The sequence below is a fragment of the Schistocerca nitens genome, chromosome 7 (genome assembly GCF_023898315.1).
Source record: "Schistocerca nitens isolate TAMUIC-IGC-003100 chromosome 7, iqSchNite1.1, whole genome shotgun sequence".
NCBI lineage: Eukaryota > Metazoa > Arthropoda > Insecta > Orthoptera > Acrididae > Schistocerca > Schistocerca nitens.
The window spans coordinates 365,270,103-365,287,814 of record NC_064620.1 but is presented as its reverse complement, the minus strand read 5'-3'; the positions used below and the strand labels follow the sequence as shown (position 1 = coordinate 365,287,814).

The following is a 17,712-nucleotide window of genomic DNA, read 5'->3' as shown; positions in this document are numbered from 1 at the left end:
CTATTGAATGATATTTTTATGCTTTGGTTTGCGTAATTGCTTATTTCATTTAATATCTAGTTTCTAGCTGCACTGCAGCATTGGTAAAAATAAAATTTTATTGATGTATTAATGTAAATATTTTCTGTCTACAGATCGAGTAAACAATAAAAAAAAAAAATGAGGGAGCAGAAAAAAAAAATCATTTACCTTCACAGGAACTGCATACATAATTTTCTTTTCTAGTACTTAGTAATTTTTGTAGAATTAGTTTTTGTGGTGCACCACTTTAATTACTTAGACATTAAGATGTGATTATACATTTCCCTTATCTGCATTGTTGTCTTTACTGTAATATTTTTCTGCTTGAGCGTTGTCATGTTTAGATATAATTTATTGCTTTTGCTTCTGCTGTTTGCCAGGCATAATGTTACTGAATTTGACTTTGTATTACGCTGTTAAGCCAGTTTTACTAATGATTATTTTATTGTTTGCTGCGCATTGCCTCATATTAGTTGTAATGTTGAATTGCTTGGTAATTTAGATTTACTGTAGCTTGCTTTGCCAGTTTGAAATTTTTGTCATTGATGTTTATTGTTTTATGTGATGCTGCATTGCCTCGTCCCTTGGTATATATATCTGAGCTCAGTAGATTTAAGTTAGCTTAAGAGGGGGTAGACTATATAAGAAACTAACTATGATGAATTGGAAGCAATGCATTGACAAGGTATATAAAAAAAGATTTGAGCCTAAATGAGTATTGTACAATGAGCCATATTTATTTTGAAAGACTTATGGTTGGAATACAGAAAACAGGTATAGATAGGACTTTTGGAATTAATGAGGAATGAAGGGAGATCTCCGAGAAGTAAAGAAAGTTTTTGTTTGCAACATACTGCAGTAAAAGAAACCCTGTCCTTTCCTTGTGTTATCCCACTATGTGTTTGTGTTCCCTTGTGTATTTATGTTTTTCCTGTATTTATATGTATATCTGATAATACTTATGTTGTAGAATTTTTCTAATACTAAGCTACATTCACTATGATGAGGAATACTGTGATCCTCAAATATAATTTGCATTGATAATATGTTATTTACTTTGTAAAGATGTTTAGACATTTATCTGTTCTGTGTTAATGCTTAGGTGTGAAGTTGATGTTTCAAAAGTTATTCTGATCTTTCATGTATGTACTTATGTCATAATTCCTGTGACAGTGATGTATGTGTTATTTCTATTCTTATGTAAAGCCCATATTACTACAAATGTTATCTGTATTGTTATGTTCTTTAATGATGTATTTTGTACCTTTGTAATTGTATTCTTATGTTATAAAATTGTAATTAACACCAGGTCATCAAATTAAGTAACTTGTAAAATCCATTTCACTGCACACGTTTCTATTGGTCATAGTATATGGACAATATGTGAGGAGTAGGGACTGTTAGTGTTTGCACGTGTGTTAATAATTCAGCAAGGGACTGGATAACAGCATTGCTGGTTCTGAGGACAATTCCAAAAACTTTGTGAGTGCACAAGTGGTGGTTATGGACTTGCTACATTATCCGCAAGACTCTTCGATGGTGATTGTGCACCTGCACAGTCGCAACAGATGGCTGCTGGCCGTCTCTACAAGGACTGCAGTGGGTCTGCACCTTTGATGACTCACCAATACCATTATTTCTACAAGGACTGCAGTGGGTCTGCGCCTCTGGTGGCCCACCAATACCGTAATCTCTACCAGGACTACAGTGGGTCTGCTCTGTGATGACCTACCCACCAATACTCTTCAAAACTTCGACTGACTCCGCTGTGGGTTTGCTCTGTTGTGGCCCATTACCTGTCAGCATGTCAAGAGTCAGCACTGTCTTTCCGTTGGAAGGACAACGATACTTCTTCAAGACTGCAGGGAAATCCACTACTTCCGTGTGCATTTTCTTTTACTGCTCAGACTTTGAGAAAAACACTGCAGTGTGATGAATGATCAGGACTGTCTTTATGGACTGTGAGAAAAATTTTAGCTTTTGACCAACATTGTATCAATAAGTGTGTGCATTTGATTTCTTTGTTATTGTAATTACGATTATGAAAAATTTTAACAAATATGTGTTGCCCACTGCCCAACAAAATTTGTAAAATTTTTTGTGGGGAGCATGGGGGCTATGTAAGTAGGCTGTTTAGGTTTTTTTATTGGTAACGCCACCTCAGTATGAAAAACACCGGCTGTGCCGTGTGCAGTCTGTGGCTGCTTTGCATTGTTGTAATACTCAACCATTGTAGTGTTAGGCAGCTGGCTGTGAACAGCGCGTAGCGTTGCGCAGTTGGAGGTGAGCCGCCAGCAGTGGTGGATGTGGGGAGAGAGATGGCGGAGTTTTGTAATTTGTCATATCAAGGTAAATACATTGTTTGTTCTCTATTAATATCTTTCATTTGCTAACTATCCCTATCAGTAGTTAGTGCCTTCCATAGTTTGAATCTTTTATTTAGCTGGCAGTAGTGGCGCTCGCTGTATTGCACTAGCTTGAGCAGCGAAGATTTTTGGTGAGGTAAGTGATTTGTGAGACGCATAGTTTAATGTTAGTCAGGGCCATTCTCTTGTAGAGAATTTTGAAAGTCAGATTGCGTTGCGCTAACAAAATATTGTGTGTTGAAAGTCAGATTGCGTTGCGCTAAAAAATATTGTGTGTCAGGTTAAGCACAGTCCTGTATAATTGTTTAAAGAAGCACAGTTGTATAAAATTGTTAAAAGGGGACGTTTCATCACTACCAGTCGAGATGACAGGCATCTTATCCGCATGGCTGTAACGGATCGTGCAGCCACGTCTCGATCCCAGAGTCAACAGATGGGGACGTTTGCAAGACAACAACCATCTGCACGAACAGTTCGACGACGTTTGCAGCAGCATGGACTATCAGCTCGGTGACCATGGCTGCGGTTACCCTTGACGCTGCATCACAGACAGGAGCGCCTGCGATGGTGTACTCAACGACGAACATGGGTGCACGAATGGCAAAACGCCATTTTTTCGCATGAATCCAAGTTCTGTTTACAGCATCATGATGGTCGCATCCTGTGGCCTTTAAGCATACCATTTCTGCACAACACCCCAGACGCCATTTTTCAGTAAGACAATGCAAGACCACATGCTGCTGCACGAACACGTGCCTTCTTGTTGTCACAGGATGAACCCACATTGGAAGCGTGTATTCGTCATCGCCATACTGGCGTATCACCCTGAGTGATGGTATGGGTTGCCATTGGTTACACGTCTCGGTCACCTCTTGTTCGCATTGACGGCACTTTGAACAGTGGACGTTACATTTCAGATGTGTTACGACCCGTGGCTCTACCCTTCATTCGATCTCTGCGAAACCCTAACTCAGCAGGATACTGAACGACCGCATGTTGCAGGTCCTGTACGGGCCTTTCTGGATACTGAAAATGTTCGACTGCTGCCTTGGTCAGCATATTCTCCAGATCTCTCACCAATTGAAAACGTCTGGTCAATGGTGGCCGAGCAACTGGCTCGTCACAATACGCCAGTCACAACTCTTGATGAACTGTGGTATCGTGTTGAAGCTGCATGGGGAGCTGTACCTGTACACGCCATCCAAGCTCTGTTTTACTCAATGCCCAGGCATATCAAAGTCGTTATTACGGCCAAAGTTTCCGGGTACCGAATTCTCAGGATCTATGCACCCAAATTGCGTGAAAATGTAATCACATGTCAGTTCTAGTATAATATATTTGTCCAATGATACCCGTTTACCATCTGCATTTCTTCTTGGTGTAGCAATTTTAATGGCCAGTAGTATAGTTGGTGCGCGTCTAGGGCACTGTGCCCATTGCGACATACGTGAAAGACATCCTGTGGCCTTTAAGCATACCATTTCTGCACAACACCCCAGACGCCATTTTTCAGTAAGACAATGCAAGACCACATGCTGCTGCACGAACACGTGCCTTCTTGTTGTCACAGGATGTCAAGAATATGCCCTGGCCAGCCAGATCACCAGACTTGTCACAAATCGAACATGTGTGGGATGTGGTGAAACGACGGGTGCAGCAATGTGACCCAATGCCAACCACGACAGATGAACTTTGGAACCAGCGTGGACGCCATTCGCAACTTATACGCTCGAGGCCATCACTCATGAAACAAGTTATCAGGTCCATGGTAGACCCTGTGCCTACTAGGCACTAAACCGAGGTGACTGAAATGCTAATAATTTCTGCAGAACACACTAATGTATATGTCTTGCGAATATGAACGTCCTGTCTCTAGTCGTTCAAGGTTTTCTGTTGTCTTCTGAACATGAATTTACCTTTTATTCTGTGCGGTTTACATGGAAATGATTTTTCGAACCAGAGTTAATGGTAATCAGACTGGGATGACTGCAATTTACACAAATGTTAAACGTGAGGAAAGAAATGAGACTTCATGAAGGAGACACACATGAACACTTACCAGCAAAGACGAGAGATCCAAGAGTGCCTCTTTCGCTAACAGGAACCCACTGTGCCAGAAGCGCGTTCAGGGCAGGAAACGTAGTTCCCTACAAAAAAATTAAAAACATATATTGTATTTCATATGTGTGAATGAAGTACAAGATATTTTCTTGACGCACATGAAATGCTGCAATTATGTTCAAAATCGTTCAAATGTGTGTGAAATCTTATGGGACCTAACTGCTAAGGTCATCAGTCCCTAAGCTTACAAACTACGTAACCTAAATTATCCTAAGGACAAACACACACACCCATGCCCGAGGGAGGACTCGAACCTCCGCCGGGACCATCCGCACAGTCCATGACTGCAGCGCCTGAGACCGCTCGGCAAATCCCGCGCGGCCTGCAATTATGTTACTGTCCAAATAGAGTTAAATGCATGCTGTAATATTCAAATATCAGTACAGATGCTTTCAGCACGTCGCGCGGTACGATAATACAGGAAACACATAAATGACAAGTTTCTTGAGGTGGCCAATCTTCGCAACACCTATACGTTATCAAAAGTATCCCAACACCTATAAATGTACATTAATGTGGGAAAGGGCAACCTGCGTCTTTATGACAGCTTGAATTCTACTGGAGGCACTTTTAGTGAAGTGTCTGACGTCTATGGACGAATGGCAGCCCACTCTTTCTCAATAGTCGAAATCACAAAAGAAGCTTCTGTATTGTCTTCACGACTTGGGTTTTGTTTGTGCACACGAGATGATGCAGCACAACTTGTAGGCTGACTGTTACAAACATCTTTCATGTTATACGGGGTGAATCACCTAAAACTTGCACCGCAAATATTGTGGGAAAGTGCTACTGATCTGCGGTTTTCACAGATTGGATAGATAGTCAAGGGCCCGTTAATCAGTCAGAAGATTGAGATTTTCACTCTGCAGCGGAGTGTGCGCTGATACGAAATATCCTGGCAGATTAAAACTGTGTGCCGGACCGAGACTCGAACTCGGGACCTTCGCCTTTCGCGTGCAAGTGCTCTACCAGGTTCGCAGGAGAGCTTCTGTAAAGTTTGGAAGGTAGGAGACGAGGTACTGGCAGAAGTAAAGCTGTGAGGAAGGGGCGTGAGTCGTGCTTGGTTAGCTCAGTTTGTAGAGCACTTGCCCGTGAAAGGCAAAGGTCCCGAGTTCGAGTCTCGGTCCAGCACACAGTTTTAATCTGCCAGGAAGTTTCAAATCAGAAGATTGTTATAAATATTTAGAAAGTGTTTTTTTGTGTAACAATGCCTGATGACATTAACAAACTAAAAGTAGAGTAACGTAGAATGTCTGTGGTGTTTGTTGTAGGATTCTAGTGAGATTCGTTCACGAGATATCGTATTTTGAGAAGTTCCCACTCCGATACTTGTACAATACCTATGGTAGCACACACTAAAAAACAACGCCTTATGTAGATTCTCACGAGAAACGAGACAATTTACCGTCAGAATGTGTGTTCAAAATGACGACTGTCAGCGGCAGCACACGCATCCAGCTTGATATGGAATGACTTCTGCACACGTGCTAGCATTCCAGCGATGTTCGAGCAGGTTGCAATAATACGTCGTTGCATGTGTCCTTGTAGACAGCGTCTTTCAGCCTTCCCCACAGAAAAAAAGTCTACAAGCGTCAAATCCGGTAAACGGGCAGACAAAGATACAGACCCTCTGCGTCCAATCCGACGATCCTTGAAGACATGCTGTAGTACTTCGTGCACTATGGGCTGGACAGCCATCATGTTGGTACCACAGGATCCTCCCAGAAATACTAAAATGTAGACTTTCACGGCAGGGAATGCATGTCCATTATAATTATCCAGCCTGTTATGCCGTGGTCGGTTGATGAGTTCTGTGTCAATTCCCAACGTTTAAGTGGAATGAACAGTTTTATGAACAAACGGATGGCGTGGCTATGGGAAGCCCCCTAAGTCCCGTAATTGCAAACTTCTTTATGGAGATATTCGAAGAACAGGCCTTAGGTACTGCCAGCAAAAAACCAAATGTATGGTTCCGATATGTGGATGACACGTTTGTGCTGTGGAGACATGGCAGGGAGGAACTAAGCCGGTTCCACGAACATCTGAATAGAGAATAGAGAATTCAGTTTACAATGGAGGAGGAGGTAGACGGCAAATTACATTTCCTTGATGTGCTTGCTTTTAGAAACGAAAATAGTAGTTTGGGCCACTCAGTGTACCGCAAACCCACACACACGGACTGTTAATTAAACCGGGATTCGAACCACCACCCAGAACAAAAGCAGGGTGTTATCAAGACGTTAGCGGACAGAGTTAGAAATATTTGTGAACCTGAGTTGCTCGACGCTGAGATGGAACATCTCCACAATGCACTAATGAAGAACGGATATTCGGCCGCCGAAATAAAACGTGCGCTGTGAGAGCCATGCAGAAATCATAGTGACGTACAGGTTACCGCAAAATCTAAGGTGTTGCTGCCGTTTGTTAAAAATATAACGGAAAGAATACGGAGGATCTTGACGAAGCGGAATATTACCGTAATTTACAAGCCCACCATGAAGATACAGGAATACCTTAAGCCTGCCAAGTACGCTCGCAAACCACTGGGAAAAGCTGGAGTGTATAGGATCCCATGCAGCTGTGGAGATGTTTATGTGGGTACCACTAAAAGAACTGTTTCAAAACGTTTGGAAGAGCACAAGGGCAATTGTAGAAGAGGAGAAACGGAGTGATCAGCTGTTGCGGAGCATGCTTTCCAGCCAGGGAACCATCATATTCGTTTCGAGGAGACGCAAGTACTAGCGGCCACAAGCGGATATTACGAAAGGCTCTACAAAAAAATGGCTCTGAGCACTATGGGACTTAACATCTATGGTCATCAGTCCCCTAGAACTTAGAACTACTTAAACCTAACTAACCTAAGGACATCACACAACACCCAGTCATCACGAGGCAGAGAAAACCCTGACCCCGCCGGGAATCGAACCCGGGAAGAAAGGCTCTACAGTGAGGTAATCGAAATCGCTAAACACCATAATAATTTCAATCGAAAGAAGGAGGGCGTGAAATTAAACGGTATATGGATGCCGGTGTTAAAGAAGATGTGTACCACCCGTCCACTACTGGGTGATGGCAACGGCGATCGACGGTAGCGGACAGCGGCCAATTGCACTGACGTTTTTCAAAACACGTGACGTCACGCCGCGGCGCGGGAGCGCGCGGACACGGAATTTAGCGGCAGTTAGTAGCGAGCCAGTGGGTGTGTTGGACCTTCCATCGAGCTACAGACCCTCTTGAAGATGTCTCCCGCAGACGGGGACAAAACGTTGGGAACTGACACAGAATTCATCAACCGACCACGGCATAACAGCCCGGATAATTATAATGGACATCCTCCCAGAAATGTCTTGTAGCATGCGTGGAAGATGGTCCGTTAGGAGGCTGCGATATTTGTGGGCATTCAGTGTTCGGTCTGTGAAACACAGGCCTTTGAGCTGATGGTTCACTATCCCACACCACACACTTACACTCCATAACGCTGATATTCCACTTGACGAGGCCAACGGGGATTGTTAACAGGACAATGGTGCATATTTCGGCGGTTTACTAGGCCATGATTGGTAAATGTGACTTCATAACTAAACGTGTATTAATGATCATGTACAGAAGTTAGCACAATTCTCATAATCGTTTCCATGCAGCTCTTGATGGAGAGGGATGTGGTCGGGATGGAACCTATGTCGACAGAGGCTGCGTAGGACGCTCGCCTGACTCTTGGCATTTCCTCGAGCAATTGCGAGAAAACTAACGTGCGGATCAACTGCAACAGTGTCAGGAACATTAATTTCCCCTTCTTCTGTCGTTACTTCTGTTGCGTCACACTGGACTCGCGTTCGGGAGGACGACGGTTCAATCCCGCGTCCGGCCATCCTGATTTATGTTTTCTTTGATTTCCTTAAATCACTTCACGCAATTACCGGGATGGTTCCTTTCACAGGGCACGGCCCACTTCCTTCCCTAATCCGCCGAGACCGATGACCTCGCCGTTAGGTCACTTCCAACGAATCAGTCCAATCCAGTACTTCTGTTACGTTGCCTAGCTGTTACGCTACCACTTTCACGTAACTGGTTGACGAGGTTAACAAACAACTGCCGAGATGGCTGACGTCTATTGGGATACCTTGCTCTATACACCGTACGACAATTGTATACTCCTAAACTCTCCATATACCATTTCTGCATTGGTAAATCCAATCGTCCACCCACGACATATTGCTTGGACTATCACACACTAACTGACTAACAAATTGCGGTGCATTGAAGGAACACACAAGCACACTGTAAGCAAACATAACAAAATAATACGTAGCAACTACGTAGGTTAAATGTCACAAACAAGTACCGGTGTGGAAGATTTTCAAAATACGATATCTCGTAAATGACTCGCCCTAGACTCGAGCAACAAACACCACTGACATTCTAATTTACCCTACATTTAGTTTTTTAATATCAATAGACATTGTTCTGTTTAAGAAAAGTGTATGCTTCCACAAAAATACACTTTCTAAGTATTATTATATTCTGTAGACTATCTAACAATACGAATCCCTGGATATCAAACCATTCACTGAAAACCACAGATCAGTAGCACTTTCCATTACCGAAACATCTGCTGTGCAAGTTTTATGTGATTCACCCTGTAAATACACTACTGACATTAAAATTGCTACACCACGAAGATGACGTGCTACAGACGCGAAATTTAACCGAAAGGAAGAAGATTGATATGCAAGTGATTAGCTTTTCAGACCATTCACACAAGGTTGGCGCCGGTGGCGACAACTAGAACGTACTGACATGAGGAAAGTTCCAACCGATTTCTCATACGCGAACAGCAGTTGACCGGCGTTGCCTGGTGAAACGTTGATGTGATACCTCGTGTAAGGAGGAGAAATGCGTACCATCACGTTTCCGACTTTGGTAAATGTGGGATTGTAGCCTATCCCGATTGCGGTTTATCATATCGCGACATTGCTGCTCGCGTTGGTCGAGATCGAATGATTGTTACGAGAATATGGAATCGGTGGGTTCAGGAGGGTAATACGGAACGCCGTGCTGGATCCCAACGGCCTCGTATCACTAGCAGTCGAGATGACAGGCATCTTATCCGCATGGCTGTAACGGATCGTGCAGCCCCGTCTCGAACCCTGAGTCAACGGATGGGGACGTTTGCAAGAGAACAACCATCTGCACGAACAGTTCGACAACGTTTGCAGCAGCATGGACTATCAGCTGAGAGACCATGGCTGCAGTTACCCTTGATGCTGCATCACAGACAGGAGCGCCTGCGATGGTGTACTCAACGACGAACCTGGGTTCACGAATGGCAAAACGTCATTTTTTCGGATGAATCCGGGTTCTGTTCACAGCATAAGAATCGTCGCATCCGTGTTTGGCGACATCGAGGTGAACGCACTTTGGAAGCGTGTATTCGTCATCGCCATACTGGCGTATCACCCGGCGTGACGGTATGGGGTGCCATTGGTTACAGTGGACCTTACATTTCAGGTGTGTTACGACCTGTGGCTCTACCCTTCATTCGATCCCTGCGAAACCCTACATTTCAGCAGGATAATGTACGACCGCAAGTTGCAGGTTCTGTATGGGCCTTTCTGGATACAGAAAATGTTCTATTGCTGCCCTGGCCAGCACATTCTCCAGGTGTCTCACCAATTGAAAACGTCTGGTCAATGGTGGCCGAGCAACTGGCTCGTCACAATACGCCAGTCACTACTCTTGATGAACTGTGGTATCGTGTTGAAGCTGCATGGGCGGCTGTACCTGTACACGCCATCCAAGCTCTGTTTGACTCAATGCCCAGGCGTATCAAAGCCGTTATTACGGCCAGAGGTGGTTGTTCTGGGTACTGATTTCTCAGGATCCATGCACCCAAATTGCGTGAAAATGTAATCACATGTCAGATGTAGTATAATATATTTGTGCAATGAATACCTGTTTATCTGCATTTCTTCTTGGTGTAGCAATTTTGATGGCCAGTAGTGTACATGCCAGAGTTGCGAATCACTGGCATGACTCAAAGACTTTATAGCGCATATACTTGTCTGCTAAAGAAGTCTACTTTTGAGCAGAAAGAAGTATGTCCTGAGGCATTACTTAGAAGGCAGGTTGCTGGGCCCAGTCATTAGAGTTTGTCGGTGGGACAACGAGCGTCTGGACAAAGCACTACTGCTCCTGTATGCTTGATCTGCGCCAAGCACAATTGGCAGCGCAGTGCCCGCTGAAGATTTGGAAAGATCGTAATTATGTCTTCTGAGTTATTCTTGATGGGCATTGCTAAACTGCACCGTCTAGGATTATTGGTGAGATCGTTGCTGGCTTGCCTTGCCTTGGCATAATTCCATATTCCATAATTTCTCAGGTGCTGCTGTGAGATGTGCTTTTTCAGTTATGTTTTCATGCGAGCGAGATAAGGTTACTGTTCAGATCGCGTCTTCGTCTGAACCTGCGAGGACCAGTTTTTATTTCTCAGTCAGCAATACGACGACACAGGACATTTTTCAATTTACTTTCTAACTCTCTACATAGTATTAAGGGCGGGCTTGTGTGGCCGAGCGGTTCTAGGCGCAACAGTCTGGAATCGCGCGACCACTACGGTCGCAGGTTCGAATCCTGCCTTGGGCATGGATGTGTGTGATGTCCTTAGGTTAGTTAGGTATAAGTAGTTCTAATTTCTAGGGGACTGATGACCTACGAAGTTAAGTCCCATAGTGCTCAGAGCCATTTGAACCATAATATTAAGGGAACTGTAAAGCGTATGGGGCTGTATTAATTTTTGTAAATGGGTGGTATTGTACATCTATGTGGTCAATGAGAGGACATTTGTATATGCTGTTCATAAAATTTCGTGTATGTTTTGTGAACAACAACTGAAGTTAATTTTAAATCTCTCACAATTTTTGTTCTACTGCTGTTATTCTTCTTTCCTACGAATTTTCGTGCCCACTTGCACACGTAGTCACTCATCTTACTGATTCAAATGGCTCTGAGCACTATGGGACTCAACATCTTAGGTCATAAGTCCCCTAGAACTTAGAACTACTTAAACCTAACTAACCTAAGGACATCACACACACCCATGCCCGAGGCAGGATTCGAACCTGCGACCGTAGCAGCCCCGCGGTTCCGGACTGCAGCGCCAGAACCGCACGGCCACCGCGGCCGGCCATCTTACTGACTACGCACCTACATTTCACTGATGATGGCTGCAAAGCCGAAATCCGTAATCAATTTTAATAAAGTGATTTGTGACCAAGGTATAGAGTTTCTTAATCTAATCGGGTATAAAGATCACTGTTCTCCTCAGGAGGCTAAAAAGGCCCATTTTGAGTACGCATCCTTTGTACCGTAGAAGCAGATGCTGTCACAATTTGAAATAAATTGATTTCGACAGACATAACATTTTCTTCTTTTATATGCAATTTTTTATACAAACGAGGTAAGCAGGACTAGCAGAGAACTTCAACAAACCTGCTAAATCAATGAAAACATGGAGACGTTGCGTTTCACTGAATCATTTTCTTGCAGTTAGGCATTACGACATTGCAGTTACATCCACATGATACGTGTCTGTGCTACGTGGAGAGACGAATTTGCACTGATAGGTTTTTTTTATGACAGTTGAAGATTTAGTATGCGATTTATCTCCAATTTGCGTTAAAAGGACCTTTATTTGTTCTGTTGTGCTACGAAAATTTGCTTACTGTTTCATATTTTATTAACTGTACTCAGACAGTGTTACTGTTCTTTCCTGTGTCAAATTTCGTATAAAGGGGATTGTTTTCAGGCAGCTAATGCCGGGGTTATAACTTGCTAGGTACACAAGTTAAATCGTAACAGACATCAGTTAATTTTAGAATGTCGCCTTTTTTCACCGTTCGTTTGTTTCATCTCCAGGAAGCTGGAACATCGGTTCTAATAGACGTCGTGGACACAGAATCGGAAGTAACACTAAACCTCCGATTCGTTAAAGAACAGAACTGCCGAGTATAAAATAGATTTAAAGATCTTATTACTACACAAATAGTTTATGTGTTAAGTGTTTGACGTTAAGCATGCAAGTGAGAAAGAGCTTACAGAAGATCTGATATAATGTTCAAAGTTTGTTGGAAGACGTTAAGGGCTCCCATTATGAAACACTGGATGAGTATAGTCTGGGTACTTTACACTCCATTTTAAGCAAAAGCTGGTTTTTCGCGTATCTCGATGTGCATGACGTAAGGAAAAGCTGGTTTCTCGCGTATCTCGATGTGCATGACGTATGCCACCTGAACTATGTGTCATACAACGATATAATTTCGCAAGTACGTTCATGGTATACGTGGATACTGTATATAAAATGTGTTGCGAATAGAGTTAGTAGTAAAGAAGTAAAAAATTGAAACGTCGTGTCTGATGTTGCAGTTTTACGGCATGAGCAGCTCAAATGTGGCAAGCAACAAAATTTTCTTCTTTCATCATTTTGGTGGGGGTGTCGGCAAAGAAAGTTTCGAAAAGGTTTGAAATTATGTATGAACTTTGTTGCAGATCGGTAAGTGCCCTCGTTCTCAATTATTGAACGAATATAATTTAGGCTATTTGAGCTGCGTTAGTTATGCTATCTCAAGATACACGGCGTGTCTAGTAGGAATGATTAATATGGAAGGATGTGGCAGGAATGATGATAACATTACAACATACGTTCTACAGAGCATCAATTGAAAAATATGTAATTTTAACTCTCCTTTAAGCGTTATCGTACACGTCAATCTACAATTCACAGTAAATGTTCGAATATACCGCTTTAAGCTTCAGTGCGGTCGTACACTCTTGGGAGAACATGTTATGTTGCTTGTCTGGTTGCCTCTGCACACTCTCTAATGACGGCAGCAACGCCCATGATGCGATCAAGCAATTCAGCTCGCGTATTGACAACGTATGTGTTCTGTCTCGTAAACCATTCAGAATAGGGCATACAGGGTGGTCCATTGATTGCGACCGGGACAAATATCTCACGAAATAAGCATCAAACGAAAAAACTACAAAGAACGAAACTCGTCTAGCTTGAGGGGAGCGCTATGGTTGGCCCGCTAGATGGCGCTGCCATAGGTCAAACGGATATCAACTGCGTTTTTTTAAATAGGAACCCCCATTTTTATTACATATTCGTGTACTACGTAAGGAAATACGAATGTTTTAGTTGGACCACTTTTCTTGCTTTGTGATGGATGGCGCTGTAATACAAACATATGGGTCACAATTTTAGACGAACAGCTGGTCACAGGTAGGTTTTTTAAATTAAAATACAGAACGTAGGTACGTTTGAACATATTATTTCGGTTGTTCCAGTGTGATATGTGTACCTTTGTGAACTTTTCATTTCTGCGAACGGACGCTGTTACAGCGTGATTACCTTTTTTTTTTTTTTTTTTTTTTTTTTTTTTTTTTTTTTTTTTGTGTGTCATCAATCTACTGACTGGTTTGATGCGGCCCGCCACGAATTCCTTTCCTTTGCTAACCTCTTCATCTCAGAGTAGCACTTGCAACCTACGTCCTCAATTATTTGCTTGACGTATTCCAATCTCTGTCTTCCTCTACAGTTTTTGCCCTCTACCGCTCCCTCTAGTACCATGGAAGTCATTCCCTCATGTCTTAGCAGTTTTCCTATCATCCTGTCCCTTCTCCTTATCAGTGTTTTCCACATATTCCTATCCTCTCCGATTCTGCGTAGAACCTCCTCATTCCTTACCTTATCAGTCCACTTAATTTTCAACATTCGTCTATAGCACCACATCTCAAATGCTTCGATTCTCTTCTGTTCCGGTTTTCCCACAGACCATGTTTCACTACCGTACAATGCTGTACTCCAGACGTACATCTTCAGAAATTTCTTCCTCAAATTAAGGCTGGTATTTGATATTAGTAGACTTCTCTTGGCCAGAAATGCCTTTTTTGCCATAGCCAGTCTGCTTTTGATGCCCTCCTTGCTCCGTCCGTCATTGGTTATTTTACTGCCTAGGTAGCAGAATTCCTTAACTTCATTGACTTCGTGACCATCAATCCTGATGTTAAGTTTCTCGCTGTTCTCATTTCTACTACTTCTCATTACCTTCGTCTTTCTCCGATTTACTCTCAAACCATACTGTGTACTCATTAGACTGTTCATTCCGTTCAGCAGATCATTTAATTCTTCTTCACTTTCACTCAGGATAGCAATGTCATCAGCGAATCGTATCATTGATATCCTTTCACTTTGTATTTTAATTCCACTCCTGAACCTTTCTTTTATTTCCATCATTGCTTCCTCGATGTACAGATTGAAGAGTAGGGGCGAAAGGCTACAGCCTTGTCTTACACCCTTCTTAATACGAGCACTTCGTTCTTGATCGTCCACTCTTATTATTCCCTCTTGGTTGTTGTACATATTGTATATGACCCGTCTCTCCCTATAGCTTACCCTACTTTTTTCAGAATCTCGAACAGCTTGCACCATTTTATATTGTCGAACGCTTTTTCCAGGTCGACAAATCCTATGACAGTGTCTTTATTTTTCTTTAGCCTTGCTTCCATTGTTAGACGTAACGTCAGAATTGCCTCTCTCGTCCCTTTACTTTTCCTAAAGCCAAACTGATCGTCACCTTGCGCATTCTCAATTTTCTTTTCCATTCTTCTGTATATTATTCTTGTAAGCAGCTTCGATGCATGAGCTGTTAAGCTGATTGTGCGATAATTCTCGCACTTGTCAGCTCTTGCCGTCTTCGGAATTGAGTGGATGATGCTTTTCCGAAACTCAGATGGTATGTCGCCAGACTCATATATTCTACACACCAACGTGAATAGTCGTTTTGTTGGTACTTCCCCCAATGATTTTAGAAATTCTGATGGAATGTTATCTATCCCTTCCGCCTTATTTGACCGTAAGTCCTCCAAAGCTCTTTTAAATTCCGATTCTAATACTGGATCCCCTATCTCTTCTAAATCGACTCCTGTTTCTTCTTCTATCACATCAGACAAATCTTCACCCTCATGGAGGCTTTCAATGTATTCTTTCCACCTATCTGCTCTCTCCTCTGCATTTAACAGTGGAATTCCCGTTGCACTCTTAATGTTACCACCGTTGCTTTTAATGTCACCAAAGGTTGTTTTGACTTTCCTGTATGCTGAGTCTGTCCTTCCGACAATCATATCTTTTTCGATGTCTTCACATTTTTCCTGCAGCCATTTCGTCTTAGCTTCCCTGCACTTCCTATTTGTTTCATTCCTCAGCGACTTGTATTTCTGTATTCCTGATTTTCCCGGAACATGTTTGTACTTCCTCCTTTCATCAATCAACTGAAGTATTTCTTATGTTACCCATGGTTTCTTCGCAGCTACCTTCTTTGTACCTATGTTTCCCTTCCCACCTTCTGTGATGGCCCTTTTTAGAGTTGTCCATTCCTCTTCAACTGTGCCGGCCGAAGTGGCCATGCGGTTAAAGGCGCTGCAGTCTGGAACCGCAAGACCGCTACGGTCGCAGGTTCGAATCCTGCCTCGGGCATGGATGTTTGTGATGTCCTTAGGTTAGTTAGGTTTAAGTAGTTCTAAGTTCTAGGGGACTAATGACCTCAGCAGTTGAGTCCCATAGTGCTCAGAGCCATTTGAACCATCTGCAACTGTACTGCCTACTGCGCTATTCCTTATTGCTGTATCTATTGCTTCAAACGTATCTCGTCATTCCTTAGTACTTCTGTATCCCACTTCTTTGCGTATTGATTCTTCCTGACTAATGTCTTGAACTTCAGCCTACTCTTCATCACTACTATATTGTGATCTGAGTCTATATCTGCTCCTGGGTACGCCTTACAATCCAGTATCTGATTTCTGAATCTCTGTCTGACCATGATGTAATCTAATTGAAATCTTCCCGTATCTCCCGGCCTTTTCCAAGTATATCTCCTCCTCCTGTGATTCTTGAACAGGGTATTCGCTATTACTAGCTGAAACTTGTTACAGAACTCAATTAGTCTTTCTCCTCTTTCATTCCTTGTCCCAAGCCCATATTCTCCTGTAACCTTTTCTTCTACTCCTTCCCCTACAACTGCATTCCATTCGCCCATGACTATTAGATTTTCGTCCCGCTTTACATACTGCATTACCCTTTCAATATCCTCATACACTTTCACTATCTGTTCATCTTCAGCTTGCGACGTCGGCATGTATACCTGAACTATCGTTGTCGGTGTTGGTCTGCTGTCGATTCTGATTAGAACAACCCGGTCACTGAACTGTTCACAGTAACACACCCTCTGCCCTACCTTCCTATTCATAACGAATCCTTCACCTGTTATACCATTTTCTGCTGCTGTTGATATTACCCGATACTCATCTGACCAGAAATCCTTGTCTTCTTTCCACTTCACTTCACTGACCTCTACTATATCTAGATTGAGCCTATGCATTTCCCTTTTCAGATTTTCTAATTTCCCTACCACGTTCAAGCTTCTGACATACCACGCCCCGACTCGTAGAACGTTATCCTTTCGTTGATTATTCAATCTTTTTCTCATGGTAACCTCCCCCTTGGCAGTCCCCTCCCGGAGATCCGAATGGGGGACTATTCCGGAATCTTTTGCCAATGGAGAGATCATCATGACACTTCTTTAATTACAGGCCACATGTCCTGTGGATACACGTTACGTTTCTTTAATGTAGTGGTTTCCATTGCCTTCTGCATCCTCATGTCGTTGATAATTGCTGATTCTTCCGCCTTTAGGGGCAATTTCCCACCCCTAGGACAAGAGAGTGCCCTGAATCTCTATCCGCTCCTCCGCCCTCTTTGACAATTCCGTTGGCGGAATGAGGCTGACTTCTTATGCCGGAAGTCTTCGGCCGCCAATGCTGATTATTTATCAAAATTTAGGCAGTGGCGGGGATCGAACCCGGGACCGAAGACGTTTTTGATTATGAATCAAAGACGCTACCCCTAGACCACGGGTACCTGTAAATACCACATTAATGCAATAAATGCTCAAAACGATGTCCGTCAGCCTCATGCATTTGGCAATACGTGTAACGACATTCCTCTCAACAGCGAGTAGTTCGCCTTCCGTAATGTTTGCACATGCATTGACAATGCGCTGACGCATGTTGTCAGGCATTGTCGGTGGATCACGATAGCAAATATCCTTTAACTTTGCCCACAGAGAGAAATCCGGGGACGTCAGATCCG

General features: G+C 43.0%; 1 protein-coding gene across 2 annotated transcripts in view; it reads right to left on the bottom strand.

The window, feature by feature from the left end:
- The window catches only part of LOC126195089 (putative inorganic phosphate cotransporter), a 378,205-nt gene that overhangs the window by 47,179 nt on the left and 313,314 nt on the right, over positions 1-17,712 (bottom strand). For both annotated transcript variants that reach the window (XM_049933551.1, XM_049933552.1), the window contains exon 4: positions 4,447-4,534. In XM_049933551.1, the coding sequence (XP_049789508.1) occupies positions 4,447-4,534 (88 nt within the window). The remainder of the gene's footprint in view (positions 1-4,446; positions 4,535-17,712) is intronic.